Here is a 21,706-nt window from a genome sequence, read left to right as displayed (position 1 = left end):
TCATTATGAGATTTTCCATGTTCCAGGTAGTTTGTATTCGTAGGATACAATACAATAGGTACAACTCTTTTATGTTACGCCAAATAGTAAGAAATACAGAAATAAGATACAACAGGTAACGATACATACGGTAGTAAATGAAAATTATGTAGGTACTTAGGTACCATCAGCCAAATATGTGGTCTACCCTACCACCCTAAAGTTGTTAATCGTTTGGATGTCACAAAACAATAATGCCAATAGACGTGTCTGTCAACTTGAAAGATCGACTTTAGCGACATATTCATTTGATAGGAACTTGTTTGAAAATTGATAGACCACTTATTTGGCTGATGGTATTACCTATCAACATTTTTTTTTATTTAACAACTAGCCGTTGTTCACTATCCTAATATTGATTCTGGTCTTCTAATATGATGTATGGAAAATTTCACGGCAATCAGTTCAGTAAAGGCGTGAAAGCGGAACATACAAACAAACTCACTCTCAATTATGTAAATAATTATCGTTAGATACCTACGAGTACCTACACAATCAATACGTAAGTGATTTTACAATTTCATTATCGATTTTAGTGCAAAATCTCCCCAATGATTTAGCAACGCCTCGAACGTTTAACTGAAAATAGCCGTATAAAGAACATTTCACATTGCATCTATTACTATTACCACCTGAATTTAGGCACATTGATACAATTACGGTGGCTGACCAAGCAGGTCGGTGCATATGCATAATACATTAGCTATACATTTTTTATTCATTGTTTCGGCAATTTTGATAGCCATCTTAATGTACCCGTGATTATAGAATGAAAGGGAAACTTACGGTAAAATAATGTTAGTAAATTTACTGCGATTCATATTGCGACATGGTTTGTGAGAGGATGCCCCATTAGTCTTGAGGTTTGTAATGAGACTGGCCTCGCGTCCAATGCAATATTTAGATAATCTGCCTTGATTATGTTTCTCCTGTCTGTATACATATGTACAGATAAACCACATTACGTCCTGACTTCCATAACGTTAGGCCCAGGCTAAACCGCCGCGGTTTTTAACCGCGTGACTTTGTGAATCAAGTAAACTAAAGCAAGCGGCCGCACTGGTGGTTTTAAGTTGACTTTTGTAGAAAAAAATCACGTGGGTAAAAACCGCGGCGGTTTAGCCGTAGTGCGCCTCGGCCTAAGTCTTGATCCGTATTATAAATACGAAAGTGTGTGTGTTTGTGTGTTTGTATGTTTGTCCGTCTTTCCACGTCGAACTTTTTCCCTTTTATATCTAACTGTTAGATTAATATTCTGGGTTTGCTTACAACGCGTTTTGCGTACAATTTGAGTTTATTAATTTAAAAGTTTTCTTGAGTGAGCTTTTTAAAATATAGTGTTCTTATGGCACGTTTTTGGGGTTCCTTAAAACCATTAACGTTAGATACATTTTTTGACTGTGAGTATGCGATCAGTGAAGCATTGAAGGTCAAGAAGTAATTACCTAATTACCTACAGAATGCATGGTTCCGCCTAGTAGAATTTCACATAATTTCATGGAGGTAAAAGTTTGTAAATCCATCCTTCTGAAAGAAAGAGAAGAAAGAAAACATTAATTCTCTCGGGGCGGTATTCTGTACTTTCATTGAAGGAATGCAAGTTGATAGTTTATTGTAAAAACAATTGTTAAGTATAGTTTCTTTTTCTGGTTTTGCCTTACTTAACAATTTTGACTTATAGAGAATGTCACTTTTTTTTTTATTTGATTAGATGGCAAACGAGCTAATGGGTCTCCTGATGGTAAGAGATCACCACCGCCTATAAACATCTGCAACACCAGGGGTATTGCAGACGCGTTGCCAACCTAGAGGCCTAAGATGGGATACTTGATTAAATATTGTCCTTACTCTTCTTAATTGTTTATAAACTACTAAATTATTGATGTTAAAAAGCGCGATCGTTAAAAGAACAACTCTTCGTTCCGTCATACTCACTGAAAATTACAAACTCGCAAAACCAGAAACATTTCTTAAGCCAAATTAATTGTCCGAAACATTTAACTGCCATCGCATGCGGTTACCGTACCAGCACCGATGAGCACGAAAACTTTCGTGAAAACCCCGAAAGTTCCCGAAATGCGCAATCCCCGTCATACTAACAACACCTAGACGGATGCAATTTGGCAATGCAGGCCAAATGCGGGCGGTTTAGGCCTGATTAAGGATTTAGCGTGAAAACTCATTAATTTTCAGAGCCAGCCGTATTCAAAGCCCCAATGGATCGAATCTCTATTTAGATGAGACGGCTACATGTCTCCGATTTTAACAACTTTTATGGACTTAATTTTAAAGTAACGTACAGTCAATTGTAAAAATATAAATGAACTAAAAAAAATCTTTGCTCACCAGTACCCGTATGATAGCTCAATTTGTGCAAGATATGCGTGTTCATGGAGTTCCTCCACCTCTGTAAGCACACACACAATTCACATAAACCCAACTATCACCACCACCACACTACACTGATGCGTTTCGAACTCAACCAGAGCTTATCTTCAGAGCAACACAACCGAACACCACATCACATCACATCTCGTAGCATGGTGTACGGTTGTGTTACTCTGAAGATGAGCTCTAATTGGGTCCGAAAAGCGTCAGTGTAGTGTGGTGGTGGTGATAGTTGGGTTAATGTGATTTGTGTGTGTTCTTACAGAGGTGGAGGAACTGCATGACACGCATATCTTGCATAAATTTATCTATCATAAGGTCGCGGGTGTGTAAAGAAATAAAATTCTTTTAGTTCATTGATATGGACCTCCGCAAAGTAACGCCTGATTCAATAAATTATTAAGAAATATGAAATTATTCAGTTTAAAAAATAAGTACCATGCACAGACTGTTATTCCGACGCAATAACATATTTTTGAGTGGTTCGAATAGATACTTTTTTTGTCAAAATACCTACCTATGTCAAAAAAGTCTTTCTTTTAGGCTTGAAATTTGCTCAAAAAAATTCTTTGCTGAAAAAATTTAGGTATGTAATGTAGATCATTTTGTGTATCTTTACATGTATTCAAATGTTTCTTTATGTCCTTACTTATTATGATTTTTTGGAAATTCACCATAGTGAATATCAGAAAGCTGCATAGCCTGAGAAAAATCATTAGTTTACCCTAACTTTTATCCACACAGCAAAAAATACTGTCTGCATCAAGCAAATAATGCTGAAATGTATTTTAACGCAATTAAATCCCCCGTTTTGTTATTATGGATGGTTATTAATTGCCAGTCGGGGACGTTCGCGATAATTGTCTTTTCGTCTAAATTGTTTTTTCCCGGCATTAATGGTGAAATCTTGTATCCCGGAAGACGTATAAATCTCTTGGAAAATTGTCTTTTTCGTTAACGATTCGAAACAAGAGTTTTAGTTAACTGAGAGACCCTGCGATGGACATAGGAAAGTTTTTTTAAGTAACGGAAAATCGCGCAGCTTCCGCGTGTAAGCGATAAACAAATTCTTAGCAGGCAGAGTCACTGGAAACGGTATAAAAGAAGAAACCTTGACAATGTCAGGTATGCAGAGAACTAACTACATCAGGTTTTGATAATCAAAACGGGGGTGCAAATCTTTTTCCGTCCTAATATGCGGCAAATATTCAATATTGAGTTTTGATCATCGGCTTTTACTCGTTACCTTTTAGTTTAGGCTACTAATCGTATCTACTAGGCTGTGGTAGTTTTCATTTTACCATCATGTTTTTTTTTAAGTCATTGATTTAGCTTGTGGGTTTACACTATTTTTTCTTGTGATGCTCACCACCAACAAAAATTTAAATTGAAAGCCTAAGTTTTTGCAAACGGATCCCTAAATCAAAAATAGTCTTCGCAAACTTTCAATGTTTTTAATAACCTATCCGGAATACTATGACTTTACTTTGAAAAAAAAAACATCCCCACACTTTTTCAATGTACGGGAGTTATCCTATTATTTTTTTCATTTTATCAAGATTATTTTGCCACTATGTTAGCGTGTCGTTAACATACCTACCTAAACTAAACGGGTTCTTTGTAGGACTACGGCACCCTAAAAAAGAGGCAAAACAATAAAACCAAAGACTACAGACGGTAGGTAAAGTTCATATTTTTTTCACCACCCTTTCCGTAAAACTAAACCCGTGCGGAGCCGGGGTGCGTCGCTAGGTACACAGTATGTAGTTAAACCTTTCTTGAATCTTTCTCTCTATTGATGAAATCCGCACTAAAATCCGTTGCTTAGTTTAAAAAGACTTAAGTAGGTATACCTACCTACAAATACTTACATAAATAGATACGGAGGGACAGACGGCGGAAAGCAACTTTGTTTTATACTTAATAAATACTACGTCAAGATTTATCAAAGAGGAATTCTCTTTAACATTTAATCCTTAAGAAGAAGCTCGAATAACTTGCTGTCCAATATGGCACGGCGTGTGCTTTTAAAACTGCTTTAAACCTATTCTGTATTCTCTTTTAGATTCAAAAATACAAAGTTCACTTTGTTCACCTAATCGACTGATATTGTCTATTATCTTGCAACTTATCATCAAAATCTCTCATGAATATTTAAATTATAAGAACAACGTAGGTACACCTTCTTATCTACAAGTATTACTTAACAATTTCGCTTGAGTTTCCCTACATGCATTCAAAATTTCATTTAAATTCGTCTAGCCGTTCAAACGTGAACAAGTAACAAACATGTAAAAGATTGCAATGAAAAGAAGATCTCCGAATGAATATGTTTATTTTCGCTTGTTCACAAGAGAACTGTTTTTTTTTTAAAAACGCCGCCCGCTGTCATCTGTCACGCGTTCAGAAAGCAACTTCACTCCACATTTTTCAACTTTATAAAAAAACTTATTTTGAATTAATATTCTAATATCTAACACATGTTAGCTGGCACACGCAAACTTTCGCATTTAATAAAATCTCCCATAGGACACATCGAAATAGGGATAAGAGGTAGTTTGATACCAAACTTTAAGATTACTTAGATGAATCATGAGCGTTTAGAGAGAACAAACGGAGAAAAACATATTCCACATTTATATTATTAGTTACGATTGTAGATATGTTAGTGTAATAAAACCAAATATTGGAGTGATCACACGTAGAGTGAAATTGATAAGAGTGATTATAAGTAATCTAATTTTTAATTTATCATTATCACGTACATACGTACTATTCCAAGAATTTATGCGGATTATAGCGTAAAAAATTAAAATTAACTGGCAGCATTGCCGATCTATGTTTAACTCATTGACCAATTAGTTATTTTATCACTGTTTAGTTATATAGGTAGGTGCTTGTCTAACTGATTTCCCGTATAGGTACCTAATTAATGATTTCTAAAGTGCGTTAATCAATTATAGATCCTACACGGCAACAAGATTTTTTAAGCAAGCAAACTTTAGGGTTCCGTAGCCAAAATGGCAAAAACGGAAGCCTTATAGTTTCGCTGTCGGTCTGTCTGTCTGTCTGTCCATCCGCGGCTTTGCTCAGGGACTATCAATGCTAGAAAGCTGTTGAAAGTGCTGATAGGTCTTTTAAAACCATTTTTCGGTTCAGTGATGTGTTTGCAAAATATTCAACTTTAAAGTGCAAATTTTCATTAAAATAGAGCGTCCCCCCCTCTAAAATCTAAACCGGTGGGTGGAAAAATTTGAAAAAAAAATCAGGATGGTAGTAAGTATATCAAACTTACAAGAAAAACTATAACGGTTAAGTTTTCTTGAGAATTATTAGTAGTTTAAGAGTAAATAGCAGATTAAGATATAAAATATATCTAAACTTGGAATATTCCGTAAAAAATACGAAATCCTTAGAAAAATATTACTTAATATTTTCGTAATGGCTACGAAACCCTATTTCGGGCGTGTTCGACACGCTCTTGGCCGGTTTTTTAAGATTTAACTACTTGTAATTTTTCTGTTTTTAAATGTTTGATTGCCCTTACAAGGTCAATAGGTAACAATTCCAATCAAAACTATGCATGACTGGAATGTAGGTAGGTACAGTCACCAGCATTAATATCTGCCACAGCGGAGCGTGCAAAAATATCTGACACGTCCTTCCGGCCCTAGAAGTAGAGTCGTACCTATCAGTTATTTATGCACGCTTGTTGTGTCAGATATTAGTGCTGGTGACTGTACCTAGGTAAATTAAGTACATATGTACCTATAGATTGGTTTAACAATAGGTTGTATATTTTTAAATGCCGATGTGATTAAATGCGTTTTACCATATCATTCTAATTTAAAACAACAATAGCACGAGAACAATATATATGTAGTAGTAGTAGGTATATGTTTTTATACCTCTATAGCATCAATACATATTGCATTTCAAAAAATATACCTGAATTCTCATATCGTAAATGACGTGTATGTAAATATTATGTTTTGTGTGAATATTTGAATTGGATATCGTACGGTATCAATAAATAAAACTTATCGAATATTTATGCTGCATCCACAGGAAATACACTGAAATCAATATTTGTGCGTGATTAAATGCATTCATTGTTATGATAACTCGATAACGTTGAGTATTCACTTTTCAATAAATTACCTACTTTAGTTCCCCCCGCTTGGGGACTTTTCCCGGAAAACTTAATTTCCCCAGATAAAATGAATCGTCATGCCCGTGTTTACATTTAGAAAGTTAATTAGTTCTAGAATTTTCCTAGTTTAAGTTTTAAAATCAGTCTAATAGTTTATACTTTTCATCACACTTGCTCGTAAACAGTGTCGTAAAATGCAGGCTACCTTAGTTGCAACCCCCCAAATAAAACCCCTTACCTTAATGTGCTTCTCATGAAACCCGTGGTCGGTAAATGAGTCATTGCCCGTACTAATTTTCTTGTCATGAAGCCCATGGTCGGTAAATGAGTTTGTTACTGCTTGGCGTGCAGGAGCGCCTGCAGGAGCGCGGCGCGCGCACTTCGGGCACATGCTGCGTCGGCGGGGAGCTAGCACTGCCAAGAGCGTAGTCAGCGGTATCGGCAATTATTGAAAGAATATTAGTTTTTCTTTTACAAATATACAAATTGACTAGCAAATGTGACGAAAAACATTGTATGCCGCACGGGCGGTATTAGAATTACGAACATCGACTCATTAAAGCCCTCAGTCTTCGACTTAGGGCTTCTATTAGACTCTCGTTCGTAATTCCTTATTTACCGCACTTAAGACACAATGTACTATTACTTTTAACCTACATATAGGTAGTACTTATAATGCAATGGCTAACTGGAATGGTGAAACTGAATATTTTTGTTCAGTGAATTTGGGTCATACAATCATGTCGAACATATACGTCCATCTAACAAAGGGATTTGTTAATTAATTGGTATCCCGAGAGGTGATCCCGCATATATTTTTATACTTGTACTCGTATTCAGGAGTTTTTTGTTCTAAAACAAAAAGCTTGTTTAGTAAAATTGCCACAAAAAGCGAAAAAGTCTGCATTGGACCTGTACTCTACAAGCTTTTATTTAACTTAACTTCATTTATTCGTTGCTTCGAATTCAGTAAGTGAATTATGCGTGAATGGCATATTACAGTATCTACCTAATAGGCAAGTATGTATTCTCAATCATTAGACAAAATCGTCGTTTACACAAACGCAAACCTGTTTAAAAATAAATGGATTCGTAATATGTTTCTAACAATCGAAAGCAGAAGTTCTGTTCGCATACAGCACTGACCATCAACTGCAAATTCCTATACATGACGAATCTTTTCTCCGTTCCGTACTTATCATTGACCGTCGATGTCCATTTTAGATATCCCTTATAAGGCTTTACCCGAGGCTTTAAAAAAACATCCTTGTCATGTCATGATAACATATCGTAAGTGGGTATGCTTTTAAAGATAAATACGGCCAGCATCATTCTTATATTGAAACTTCTTAAGCTCACAAACTTTTTTAATAAAAAAACATCGATATCTATCATATCTATGGAATAAATATGTTTGTTTGATGACATGCTGGCGCGAGATTAAGGGCGCAAGGGACGGATTTCACCCTCCATTGCCTTTTTTCTTTAAATAAATGGTCACGTAAGACCCATATTATTTCTGTTCTATTTAGATTTTATCGATGACAATATCGTTGAGATATGCTATTGATATCATATATCCAGCCATAGTTAAAAACAAAATTTTTAGGGGTTTGTTATTGTTTATTGAAAAAAAAAGTGGGTATGCAGTTATAATTGATAGTTATCAATGCGGCTGTATAGTTTTTTTTTTATTACTACGTCGTTTATTTGCAAGCTACTGTAAAACACTGTTGAGAATTAACTAAAGATTAGAGGACTGCAAAGTTAACAGTTTTTTTTTGGTTCCAGTATCCCACCCTGATCTGTATCTGTAACATCAACTTTGAGTTCATCTAGCATTCCGTTTACCTCATTAGGTACGGAGGGGTCTAGTACGTACAGTCAGCATCCATTAGTAGGTGAACAAGTACTTTGATTTGAGTGTGATTATATTAGCAAGCAAGTTGCTAGTTAACGATCTAGTGTCATGTTTCCGTCTAAAGGTATTAAGAACTAGATTTTTAATTAGAAATGGATTACTGGGTACTGGCGTGGAAACAGCTTTTTGAATTACTTGCGCATAAGTTCTATCTTAGTTTAGCCCTCTAGGCTGGCAATGCATCTGCAATGTTCCGGTGCGGCAGATATCCATGAGTGGTATTTTTTAATATTTATCTGATGATGATGATGATGATGACAAGCTGACATAGGTATAGTCACTATACGTATGTCAGCAGAATACGGGGCTAAAAAGCTAGGTTTTCGCCATGCGAGTAAAAGTATCCGAGTTACCTATGTATGTATAGATCGCGGGGCTACCGAACTTTCATTGAGTAAGGGATGAATATGAGCCCGCAATGTATTGCTTGGTAAATACCTACCTACTCGAAAGATTTCACTCGTAACGTGAAACTCCGCTTTAACGTGTGTAGCAGCTTTACTCGTACCTACGGTCAAATGTCACTCACGTACTTCGCTATGTATACGGCGCAATACACTGATGTATTAAACTGTAGATACACATTGCCAAACAAAATCCCCATCAAAGAATGTCCGAACTATTTATTTGTTTGTGTAACAAATAAAATCATCACCCACACAAATTAATTAAAAGAATACGTGACGAAATTTGAACCTAGTCTTTACTAAGTTACAGTTGAATTTCGCTAGCGGCCATATTCCACAATTAATAAAAATATTTACGTGTGCGTAGAAACACTGATCCCACCACACAAACAAATGGAAAGAATACGTGACGAAATTTGAACCTAGTCTTTACTCTATTACAGTTGAATTTCGCTAGCGGCAAAACTCCACAACGCTTGACACTTGACAGCTAACTCCACAATTTCACATACGCATGCTCGAATATGAATGTAAGCCTTATCAAAAAAGGCAGAGGGATTAATTTCACTTGCTACATTGAAGGCGACGTTGCAAGATTGCTTGGATGAGTTTGACGTTTCTTAAGACGGACGAATTTAGGTTGTAGAACAAAGAATGCATTCGGGCTTTCGGAGAGGACTTTCGTAATAAAATTTTTTTGTCAAATAAATTAAAAAAAATTAAAAGGTTACTTTTAAGCTAATTTTCTTAAGTCCAAAAGTTTACCGTTTTTGAGATAATCTATATACAGCCGGATTAAGACTATTTGATGTCTTAAGCAATGCACGCCCCCCCCCCCCCCTTATCGATATTTTAAATAAGTATTTATTACGACGAAATATTATATTTATGAAATACGATAGAGATTATGGGGAGGCACGAGCGAGCGGATTTTCAAACAGCCTTACCTTTTATGTGCTAACAAAAAAAAATTTGGTGCTGTTTATGGTGCCCCCAAGTCGTGATGCCCTAAGCAATCGCTTAATTTGCTTATGGGCTAATCCGGCACTGTCTATATATATAAATTAAAATAATAAACTGACTAACTGACTGTTGATATATCAACGCACAGCCCAAAACGCTGCACCTAGAGACCTACTTTATGCCCCTGGTTACCGAAGTACTCGTCAAGAAGACAAACGAGTCCAAACTCGATGTGGTCGTGTCGTTTATCACAGAGTTCCTATGGTCACCCGCTAGCTTTATCATCAGATCAACTCCATGTTATAATAATATTGCATTGTCATCGGATTTAAGTATACATGCGTGTAAAATTTCAGCTCAATCGGTTGAAGATATCCACTTCAAATTTGAGTTGAAAGATTCCACCCGAGCAAACATAGTTACATTACACTGCAAATAAATATAATGCTTGTAATAAATTTTTGTTAAAAATTTAATTTTTAATACAAGCTTTTATGCCGAATGTACTTTTTGTTGACTGTACTTGAATTGTCGTCTAAACTACATATCTGTACCAAATTTCAAGTCGGTACTATTAACTATTGAGGAGTTCCCTCCTGCAGAGACGATTCTGACAGAACCACCAAGTTGTCACTACCAGATTATTGTATTGTCACCAAATTTATATAAGTATGCCAAATTTCAAGTCGATCGGACCACTGGAAGTGGGTCAAATTTAGCTTCCAAGATTTGACCCAAACAAACAATAAATAAATAAATAAGCAAACAGGGCAAGCTACAGAAAAGCTTCTAAAAATATCGCCGAAATGTAAGCACTTGTGCAAGTATTTCGAATAAAAAACAATTTGAATTCTCATCCTCCTTGGTTCTGGCTGTTTGCTTCTAAAACCATTGCCAGCGCACGCCGCGCGCAGCTCTAAAAAAAAAGTTGCAGGCTGTCTGTCAGCACAGTTCATTCGCGGGAAATTCTTCGGACTTCGTATGTTGTGTAATTATATAATAAGAAGCTCGACTAGTGTGAATAAATCGTAAACTGTATTATAAACCTTGTAAACAGTGTTAAATACTTATGATTTTTTTAGTGTAAAAAAACAATAGGTAAACATAGTGATTAATACGGTGTAGATTTGGCGAGCGCTTTATCAAAGTTGGCTTCATTGAGGTTTGTGGTTCATAAATTGCTTTATCTATTTTGTACAAAAACGAATAAACCACACAGTCAGACAGTCAGTACATTATATTATCGAAGCTTTTATAAAACATAATTAAAATCGCCAACTTCAAGGTAAATATTCAAACGACATAGCTACCCGTTGCTAGGCGACTCGGTAAATAAAATAGAGTGGCGGCAACTCCACTACACTTTTGTTCCATGTTCTGTTGTTTATCTGTTTCGTTTTACTGATATGCTTTCCTGTGCGTGTGACAAAGACAAGGCATTTGTCAATGTTGTGGAATTCTGGCACCGTTTATCTTTTAATTAGCAATTTAGAAATTGCTTTAAAATTAATTTAAATCAATATTTCTCGCGGATTATTAGAATTTAATAGAAAAAACAACAAATACTCGCTGAAAGTATGATATTCCATCAGATTTGTTCCGTTTTCGCGAGTGATTTTTGCACTTTTTAAAGACGCACGTGGGCATCGTTACGCTTGCACTGACAACAACGTACTGAGAAAAAAGAAGGCCACATTTACCAAAGTGGCGCTCATTTGGCTCGGACATATTCGGAGGCGCGACTGTGGATCTACAGTTTAATACATCAGTGGCGCAATAACACTAAAGTTAATGTTGCGAATCACAATGCCACGGCAATGTTTTTAAACGCTACGTGCGAAGTAATAGCGGGGAACAAAATTATACACCGCTTACCAGTAGCGCCGGCCTAAATGAATGGTTGAGATGATTACCAAAACTTGTGGGAATCGCAAAATAGCCGCTTTAGTTTAAGATCAAACGCTGTATTCTAACTTACTCGTTATCACATTCACATTTTACATCTACCGTAAACTGCTTCAACTTTGCCCTCTGGCCCCAACATTGCCTGAGTTGATTTAGAGTCGATAACTTAGCACTCTTTTATAGGTTTTAAACTTTTATCTACACGGGAATTATTATTACGGGGGGATAAAAGTTTTAAAACCCAAAGGGTGCTAAGTTATCTACTCTAAATCGAATCAGGCAATGTTGGGGCCAGAGGGCAAAGTTGAAGCAGTTTACGGTATTTCATGTATTGATTCAGACGTTAATTTGCGGAGGTCCATATCAATGAACTGTTTATATACCTTGCTGCTCCGCTGCATAACGTACACCACAGTTAAGTCTGTGCGACATATAGGTACCTACGTATAATTACATGCAGAACCCGCCCTGGTCCTCTTGCTCATCAAACAACCGCCACACAGGTTCAACTATCAGAAATACCACACAAGATAGGTACTGAATACTGATGCGTTTCGAACTCTCTACGAGATCGTTATCAAAACTTAAAAGTTAAATGGTTCTCTATATAATTATGAAATTAATTTATTATACATTAAAATAACTAGCTTTTGCCCGCGAGTTTGCGATGAATTTGTTGATAGCTATCCCGGAAACTGTGCAATTTTAAAACTAAAACTATCCTGTGACCTTTTTAGGGTCACAAATTACGAGTATCTCCGTACCACATCACGATTGGTTGAGTAGGTACTTTAAACGCGAAAGAGTGACAAACAAACTAGTCATACTTGTATTAATAATATTATAGTAAGGTACCTACTACCGACTTAGTAGGATAGCATAAGATTTTAAGAACAATATCCAAGATAAGCTTACAATCCACGTTATTTTATTAAAGTCTGTTAAACTACTGTAAATAGTAAAACAGCCGTATGTGTATACCTTTCTAGTTTAAACCGGAATGCGTAGTAAAAAAGCGCGGGAACCAACTAAAAACTACAAAGGGCCTAGGTAAATATTGAGTTAGTTGAATAAGATCGATTCTACGTGCGGTCGCGCACCGCTGCCTGCTTATTGGCGTGACGTCTCGGCGGCGGCGCGAGCGCAGGAAACCGACCCATTTCGATATCGACGAGCACTCCTATTGACTAACTTCCGGGTACGCATCCTTGTGAGACCAAACAGCATTAAAATTTAATTTATTCACTGCATTACATGATCTTGCCTTGCTACTTACATAAAATTTAGGTAGGATTTTCTACTTTTAAGAGTTTTAAGAATTTAAGTATTTATCTATCAGTTTGAAGACTTCTCGTGCACGTAATATCTATAAAATGTTTAACTGTGCTATCATTATCCAATAGCAGGCAGTTAATAATCAACCCAATAAACAACGTTGCTCTGCTATCACAAAATATTTTATAGATGTTGTAAAACATCAATCGGAAACCTATTTATCACTATCGTGGCCCGCAATAAACGTTCTTCGCGGTTTCTCGGGTTACCAATATTTAATCACCCCAATCAATCAAAATGTATTCAACCCGCTATAAATCTGAGTGGCACAACTATAAATCGTTCAAAGTTCCCCGTTGACCCGCTAAACCGTATCATTAGGCCAACCCACACAAATCCCTATCATTTCAATAATTCACATCGCCCTATCATTGGCCCATTTCGGTCATCCCTGTACTTTCCCAAGACCCGACTCGGACCTGTAATTACCGCTCTTATATTCGCTTTCGAGGGTTAGTTTAGGCTCTAGGCAAACTAGGCAATTATCACATATCGCCCGCAGATAGTTCCCACGGGAGGGTAAAATTGTAAACTTACATACAAACGTGTCGAACCTCGCGGCTATTTGACGTCGTCTTTTTGTTACTATAGACTCGCAGTAGGACGCCGCATTGTGGTCACTCTTGTTACGAAGCCTTAAAGTGCATCCTTGGCATCGCATCCTTCTTCCGCGTCCATCGACCGTTGTTATGTCTCAAGACGGTACTGTTCCGTTAGAGAGCAAGTAATGGGCTGCGTGTACTTGAAAGTGGGCGGACGAGGTTCGTATTACAGTGTCGAGGTAGAGGTTCTGTTTGCTCGGGACACACGGTCCCGCGTGAGAACCTTCCGAACTGCATGGGCGTGACATCGAACTCTTTTTTGTCGTCGTGTTTTTTTTCTCATTTCTTTTGTAGGGCTAATGTTGAGTATCGGTAATAACTATAGAGACATCGGCTCCGACGTGACCGTGACAATGCAACTTCGGATGGTACGTAACTTATGCGCTTTCATTATTGTACCACACGTGTTTAGGGCGCTTTACATTAAAGCTTTTGAAATCCCTAAAGTTTTGGAGCTGCACGTATTGCAGTTTACGGTTCCATTCTCGGGAACGTGTTACGACCCGAAATTGTATGCCAATTAGTTGGGTTATTGTTAGCAAAGTTCTTTGAAAGCATTTAAATGCGCATATGGTGAAAATTTTAGGTGTCTCCTCTTCGAAGCTCTAAAATTAACTTCACGAAAGCCCGCTGTGTGCTATTAAAAAGCCATTAAAGTTTCTGGAACGATAAGTCAATAGCGACAATGTAGTGCAACATGGATATTAGGCAATGTAGGCACGTAGGTAGTCCGTTTTCAGTTATAAAAGCAGATTACAATACTTTCTCTGCATTGTTTTGCTTCCCGTAGGGAAACAGCCTGAATACAAATTGATATTGGTTTTACCCACGTAAACTTTCTGTGCACGCTATGACCACAGTCATCATCATCATTCCAGCCTATATACGCCCCACTGCAGGGCAGAGGCCTTCTCTCAGAACAAGAGGGCTTGGGCCATAAGTTCCCACGCGGGCCCAGTGCGGATTGGGAACTTCACACGCACCATTTAATTGCTTCGCAGGTTTGTGCAGGTTTCCTCACGATGTTTTCCTTCACCGCAAAGCTCGACCACATATACCACATATGACCACAGTATATATATATATATATATATATATAAGCTTATATATATACTGTGCTATGAAAGAGATTTTGCACGTGTCTTCAATACATATAGTTCTTACTAAATTATAAATCCGGAAGCCTCTATCTGTCGCTTACCTAAATATAAGCGTTAAAACGATTTGAACGAATTCCGTTATGGAGTATTGTAGTTTGAGGTCCTAGGAAGGACAAAGATAGCTTTTATTCCGGAAAATTGCATAGTTCCCACGGGATAGTTTTAGATGAATTCTTTGCAGACGAAGTCGGGGGCAACAACCAGTTGCTTAATAATAATATAATGACGACGTATTCAATTTTGCAAGTCATAGAAATACAGTGAATCATCAGCTAACAATGTAAGCGTTACACAAACTTATCGTTTCTAATTAAGACAACTAATTAATGAGTAAGTTAACACTCATAATTAGGCTGAGTAGGTTAGGAGATTAGTTTGATGGCCTTTCTAAAAATTGTAAGAGTACTTACTTATCTGTTTCGGGTAAACATGCAACACTTCATGTTTACGTGCTCAGAACCTCAGAGGCTATCCCCGAGGTGCGTTACCTAGTTCTCCCTGCCAATTCAGATAGTTTCATCCGAGCTTCCTTAATGAAATTTACATATTTCATTTCATGAAACATTCCAATATACCTGGCGTCCAGCTATATTGGTTCCGTTCCGAGAGGGCTTTATTGAATAAAACATAGCCTGTATTGCATGTTTCCGACCTCTAGGATGCATATTTCTTACATATTTCGTGTCCAAAACGACCGTAGCTGTGTGCATCTACATTTTTATTACCCTCCCTTTTATTTAATACGGTTTCGTTACAAACTCAAATAAAAATCCAATAGGAAATTGTTTGTCTTCCATGAGTGTAGTTGGCTGTAGTTTTGAATATCAATTGCATTTTTATACGGAACTTTTGCGGTTGCATTAGTTATCGAATGGAATCCCATGTTTATTAAGTCGATTTTAAAATACTTTATAAAAGTTTGATATTGTATAGATTTCTCTTGTATCACGGAATACTTGAATTTATTTATGTAACATCATATTTGTAACATGGATAAACATTCTTAAATTGCTATTGTCAATTTAATTGTTGAGTATAAAAGATACTAATATGTCGGCATAAATTTCTATACTTACTACAGCTCTCGAGTCAGATTATGTAAACACCAAGTGAGCACCAACCTTATACGCCTTTGACGCTTTGGTAACGTAGGAATGAAGTTATTCAAAAATAAATGCAATCAACTAACTTAAAATGAAAAAATATTTTTTGGGTGTCTAAGGTTTTCAGTTATTCAATTAACACCTTGCGTATATTTATGACCTTGATTATACAAACGATCCACCCCGTCTAATACGCACGGGTGCAAATTAGAAAAAAAGGTCTCTTATCAAAGGCACTTCATATTTTAAGCCCTTTCCCCAAAACTAGACCCGCACAAAGCCGGGGCGCGACACTACTATATACATATATCGTATATATAAAAGCCTTCCCTGAAAAATTATCTAACTAATGATGAAAACCGCAGTAAAATCTGTTGCGTAGCTCAAAAAATCTAAGCGTTTTATGTTATACTTAAGTATTTTGTAAAGATTTCATGTAGGTATTTCATATTTCATATTTATCGTGTTAAATCCGATTTATGGTTAGATTATTGCTTATAGCAATGGTTTTCATGTTTACTTACAAAGTGACTATTGTATGAAAATATTGCTAGGGTGCACAACAATGCATGAACCGTACTAAGGGGGAAACCACATTTTACGGCGAAAAATCACGAGACGCAGAACTAATAAAAACCATTAGTAGTACATGATAGTACTTCAATAGACATTCGGTACACTTCCCACGAAATCCATTATCAATAACAAAGATAACTGCGCTAGCGGCGATCGCCGGAACTTAAATAAATAATGAGAGAAATATTCGTTTTGTTTGTCTACTAGCGCCACTAACCAGTGCAAACTCAAGTTGGCTTGCGTGAAAAATAAAATTGAAGAGCAGCCGTGAGTTTGATTGTAACGCGCGGTGTTCCGTACAGAAAATAAGTAATTAATAAAAAGGCTAACTGTTTGCTGTGGTGTAATTTGACTAAATGATCGTTGAAAGTAGTTTAGTAAATAAAATGTAATAACATATTCTTCATATTAGTGGTAACCTACAGCTGAACAGTTGTCAACATAAAGGTTGGCGCTGTCTACATCCTCGAAAATGTTTGAATACGCATTTACATGATTGATAAAACGGTCGTTTTCAAATGTGGTTTTTGTTATTAGGTAGGTACCTACTTATTTAAAAAAATATCAACTACATAAGTAATAAGCCTCATCAAGAGATAGGTAATCTATTCACTCAATTAGATTTTAGTTCAATGCACCGTTTCATGCGAGTTAATATGGCACATGATTTGATTAATGCCAAAACCATTTGAAATCTCAATTCCTAGTTGAATTGGCAGCGATACAGTAGATAGGCCCAGATGGACTTCCTATTTCCTAATGACATGATGGGATTTTCGCTTTCTCGATTTAGAATACGGATCCCTAAATATAATAAAGAGTGCCTCTGGGCAGTGTCTATTCTTCACCTTTTGTTAGGACAGGTGATTGATGGAACCTTTATTGTCCGTGTCACATTTGCTTTGAGAAATGAACTGTTATGTTTGCGTTCGGATACTTGATTGCCTATTGTAATTCAGGTTACTTTTTTTCCCGCGGCGCTTTTAATAAACCATTTGATAAATTGAATTCCACTTTTTTGTTTGAGTTATTTAAAAATAAATTGAAAAAAAAAAACTGAAAACAAATAACAGGCAATTATAGTGCTGCGAAATTTCGACGAAACAAAGCAATGCCGGCAATAATTGGTGTAGAAAATACGGAACGATATCAAGCCTTTAAAAATGGCATGACGTCCTATTATTTATACGGCGATTAACATTTATTTTAGAGCTCTGCCTGCATAAGGATTAAAAGGCAATTTCACTTCACAAACAGACCATGCGAAATGCCAGTCCAAGTGATATTCAATCCATATCCACCCTATTTGAATAGTTGCAGGGTGGCATGAACAGCAATATACCTACTCACAGATCCTCTTTTGATGTGCACCGATGAATGATTAGCCTCCCTAAATGTCGAAATTAATATACGTTAGCTTTTGTTAGGTAGGAAGTCGAAAAGCCAATTAAATCGGGGTACTGCGTGCAAGCTGACTTTATTAGCATTCCATATTTTCTATAGCAACTCAAAAGGGAAAGGGGGTGCAAAGGCCATTCAAATATGTCAATATCGGCAGGGGCGTAATCCGGCGTGCACAGGTACAGACACCTATGTATTTATTTAGTCTGATTAGATGGCGGCGGTCCTAACATCTAGTTCTATTTCTACTCGTCGCCTCGATGTCTAGATGCATTAAGATAATGAGCTTAGGTAATCGTAGCAATAGGTAGGTGATTCGTTAAGCAATACACTTACAAGTGAAGCTCGAACACACATTTAGGTCGATCTGGCGCTTAAAACTTGGTAAAGTGTATTCAAACAATTTTGTTTGAAAATTCGGCAGCCTGAGAGGCATTGCAGTAAAATTTTATTGCAGTCAATCCAAACAAATTTTAATGTAGTGGCGTTTTCAATTTTCAGGCGCATGCAACTCTAATTGTTTAGAATTTTACATGAGCGTGCTGGAAATATGTGAAGTTAAACAAATCGTGCAGCGGTGTCGTCTGTGCTATATGGTGAGCGAAACAGCTCTTATCGGAAACATCTTTACGCTAGTCGCTCCGAGCTAATGAGAGCCGGGTCCCCGCTGCAGACATTTCTACATTTCTACTTTGGGTTAAATATTTAACGTCGAACATACATAAGGTACTCTATGCGGCACAGTAAATGTGAAGCTAGAAATTCCAATTCCAGTAGCTTAGTCAATGTCTACATCAACTCATCTCCTAAACGCTTTTTATGTTGATTGAAATCCAAACAGAACTCTTTTCTCACTATTTGTATAAGCCGGTACAAAAGTCGAATTCCCAGTTTGATTTGAATTTAACGTCCAGTCGGGCTCGCTATAATTGTCGGTTGAAATCCGTGAAAGTGTTTTCGTGGTCGTCTATTGTGCGGCCTCACTGTACACATCGGAAATCTCTACAATGAAATATTATGAGCAAGGTGTCATAATAACCGCTTTTTTGTGAATCTCCGAGGTTTTTGCTGGTAACATTAACATTTCAATTACCATTTCTTTTTTCTTTATGTTTCTGTTTTTTTTTTAGATGCTGTGCAACGGTTTATTGAGATGCCGACGTACACGGAGGTGAATCCGGGAGAAGATGCTTTGCTGAAATGTAGGATATCGGATAAGAAGGGAGTTTGCTCCTGGCAGAAAGACAACAAGGTATGTAGATTAGTTTTACGATGTGTACTCCTAACAAGATCTGACTCCTCCTTTGACCATGTTCTTCAGAATCAGAACAGTGCTCCATGAAATTTAGACAATACAGTTTTCTCATCACGTCCTGGAACTCAACCCGGAACCTCTTACTTAGGCAGGTCAGTACCACTACCATGAGTTTACAGTGACCGTACTCGAGAGGCGCTGTACAATTCTCTATACAAATAATTTACGCCGTCGCTGTCGAGTACGGTCACTGTAAACTCATGGTAGTGGTAGGTACAGCTAGCACATTGAGCTAAACGATAGTCACCGATAGTCATCACGAAATATTTTTATTGCTTACTTTGCTAAATATACCTAACTGTATGCAAATATCTATTGCCACATAGATTTAGAGGTTTTAAAATTACTCATAAGATTGCTGGAAGTCATTTTGATGCTTTAGCTTGGTGACACGTCTTTGAAATGTAGGTACATATACGTACATACCCACCTTAATCGTTTTGTCTAAACGCTTTGTCACTTTGTTTCTACGAAAGTTTATCATTGTGAGCCTTTGTAGTTAAAACACGTATGACCTCATTAGCTATGTACGTTTTTTATCGCCGGAAAATACGGTTTTTTGGGACCGTGCATAAAAGGTTGGTTATTCACCGCGGTTCGGTTACAATGGGCTTGAACGATGACTGTTGGTACCCGCCAAAGGTCAGCTAAGTACAGTCGCCATAAGATATTCTCTGTTTTCATTAAAAAGTATGTTCAATAAAGAGTCATTGTTGTTGTTGGTGATAAATGTGATACTTAATCTGAGCGGACAGTTGTTGTTTCTGTAACTTATTATCTAAATTTAAATATGCTAAATGCGTCATAAAAGGAACATTGAAACTTTTTAGGAAGCCAATCTAAAAATGTCTAAATGGGGGACTATATTGAAGTCACATCACAAGACTCGAAAATAATAAATAGGTAAGTATTCGAAAATGGTAAGAATTTTGTATTGCTACAAAACTACCAGCCCACATTAAAATATCGAGTTATTGACAAAATTACTTAATTAGAGCTGTAATTTTTTACTACACTAAAAAAAAAGATAATTGAACTAGTTTGGCTGCTACTTGACGTGTAGCTAAAATTTACTAATTATATAGAAACCAAAATTATGCTAATATTGCAAAACTGGTTTTGTAAGGCATCACCTAACTTTTAGCTACTAGTAGGCCTTAGTTTTGCAGTCGCTCAAGTTATGTAACAAGCAACATTTTTTTTTGTTACTGCTAGCTAATCTTTTTTTTTTCAATGAATCTATTACTTACTCTTGATGTGATTTCAAAAATGAGTCCCTTGGTCAAGATTAATAAGATCCATGATATAACATATCATTTGTTTTCACAAGCTTTTCTTTAACTTGCCCAGTTTAGTTATTTATTTGTTTGTTTGGGTCATATCTTAGAAGCTAAATTTGACCCACTTCCAGTGGTCCGATTAACTTGAAATATGGCATACTTATTTAAATCTGGTGACAATACAATAATCTGGTAGTGAAATCCTGGTAGGCCGGACAGAATTGTCATCGCAGAACGGAACTCCTCAACGGTTAAGGCTTCGACGTGAAATTTGGTACGAAACAGAACGGATAAGTACAGTCAACAAACATTACAGTCAGCAAAAAAAGCTTGTATTAAAAATTTAGTTATTATCAAAAACATATTCCTTCGAATAAAAATTGACCGTACATACCAAAAACATGTTGAAATTAGAGTTCGCGGTACTCAGTTACCTTCTAACAATAATTGTTGACTCATCGTGTACCATTTCATTAACATAACATACCAAAAATTTGTACCAGTAGGTACTTTCTAACTCTAACACGTTAATTAGCCCACTGCTACCGTTGAAATGATTTTTAGCGAGCAACTTGGGAATGGGGTCGTAAAAGAAATTCGGCGGTGGGGTGTCGGCACATTAAAGTCGTCCAGATTTTATATTTCATCCCCTAGGGGTGAAAGAGTCGTGTATCGAATATTAATCGGCGTTTAGCTACCCTGTTTACCTGAGGAGAATGAAAGACAAGTTTAAAATGACAGAGATTTTTGGTTGTTGCATTATGATAGTCCCCTGATTTTTTAGAAAATTTGAGGTGTTTCTGGAAAGGCGAAATCTTAGATTTATCGTAAATGTCCTATATACATAATTGGAACAAGTTGATAGTTATTGGGTTCCATGCGGCTCCGGTGTGGAGAGTGTAAAGGAGATGGCGGAATGATTTACTGTTTTGAAAACCCTGCCAAGGGTGGGCCAACCCTTGCAAAAGGTATTTTTAGAAAAGAGTGGAAAGAGACAGAGGAGACCTATATCTTGTAGTGGGAAACTAAACCAGACTACATAAAAAAAGGTATTGAACCTACCTCTACCACAATAACTTTCCAATCTAAAACGCACTCTTCCTAATTAGTACCTACCAGTGCCTGCGTGTTTTACATGTTCGGTTTGTTTGCAAGCTT

General features: G+C 36.8%; 1 protein-coding gene and 1 long non-coding RNA gene across 5 annotated transcripts in view; one reads left to right on the top strand and one right to left on the bottom strand.

The window, feature by feature from the left end:
* Positions 1-21,706, bottom strand: part of LOC141436862 (uncharacterized) — a 281,086-nt gene that overhangs the window by 17,454 nt on the left and 241,926 nt on the right. The window lies entirely within an intron of this gene.
* LOC141436853 (kin of IRRE-like protein 3) overlaps positions 1-21,706 on the top strand; it is a 100,241-nt gene that overhangs the window by 49,123 nt on the left and 29,412 nt on the right. For 3 of the 4 annotated variants that reach the window (XM_074099931.1, XM_074099930.1, XM_074099932.1), the window contains exon 2: positions 19,084-19,205. In XM_074099931.1, the coding sequence (XP_073956032.1) occupies positions 19,084-19,205 (122 nt within the window). Of the gene's footprint in view, positions 1-18,457; positions 18,550-19,083; positions 19,206-21,706 lie in introns of those variants that run through there. The other variant, XM_074099933.1, reaches the window with a different exon arrangement.

The sequence above is a fragment of the Choristoneura fumiferana genome, chromosome 17, assembly GCF_025370935.1.
Source record: "Choristoneura fumiferana chromosome 17, NRCan_CFum_1, whole genome shotgun sequence".
Lineage (NCBI taxonomy): Eukaryota > Metazoa > Arthropoda > Insecta > Lepidoptera > Tortricidae > Choristoneura > Choristoneura fumiferana.
This window is presented reverse-complemented; position numbering and strand designations above follow the sequence as displayed.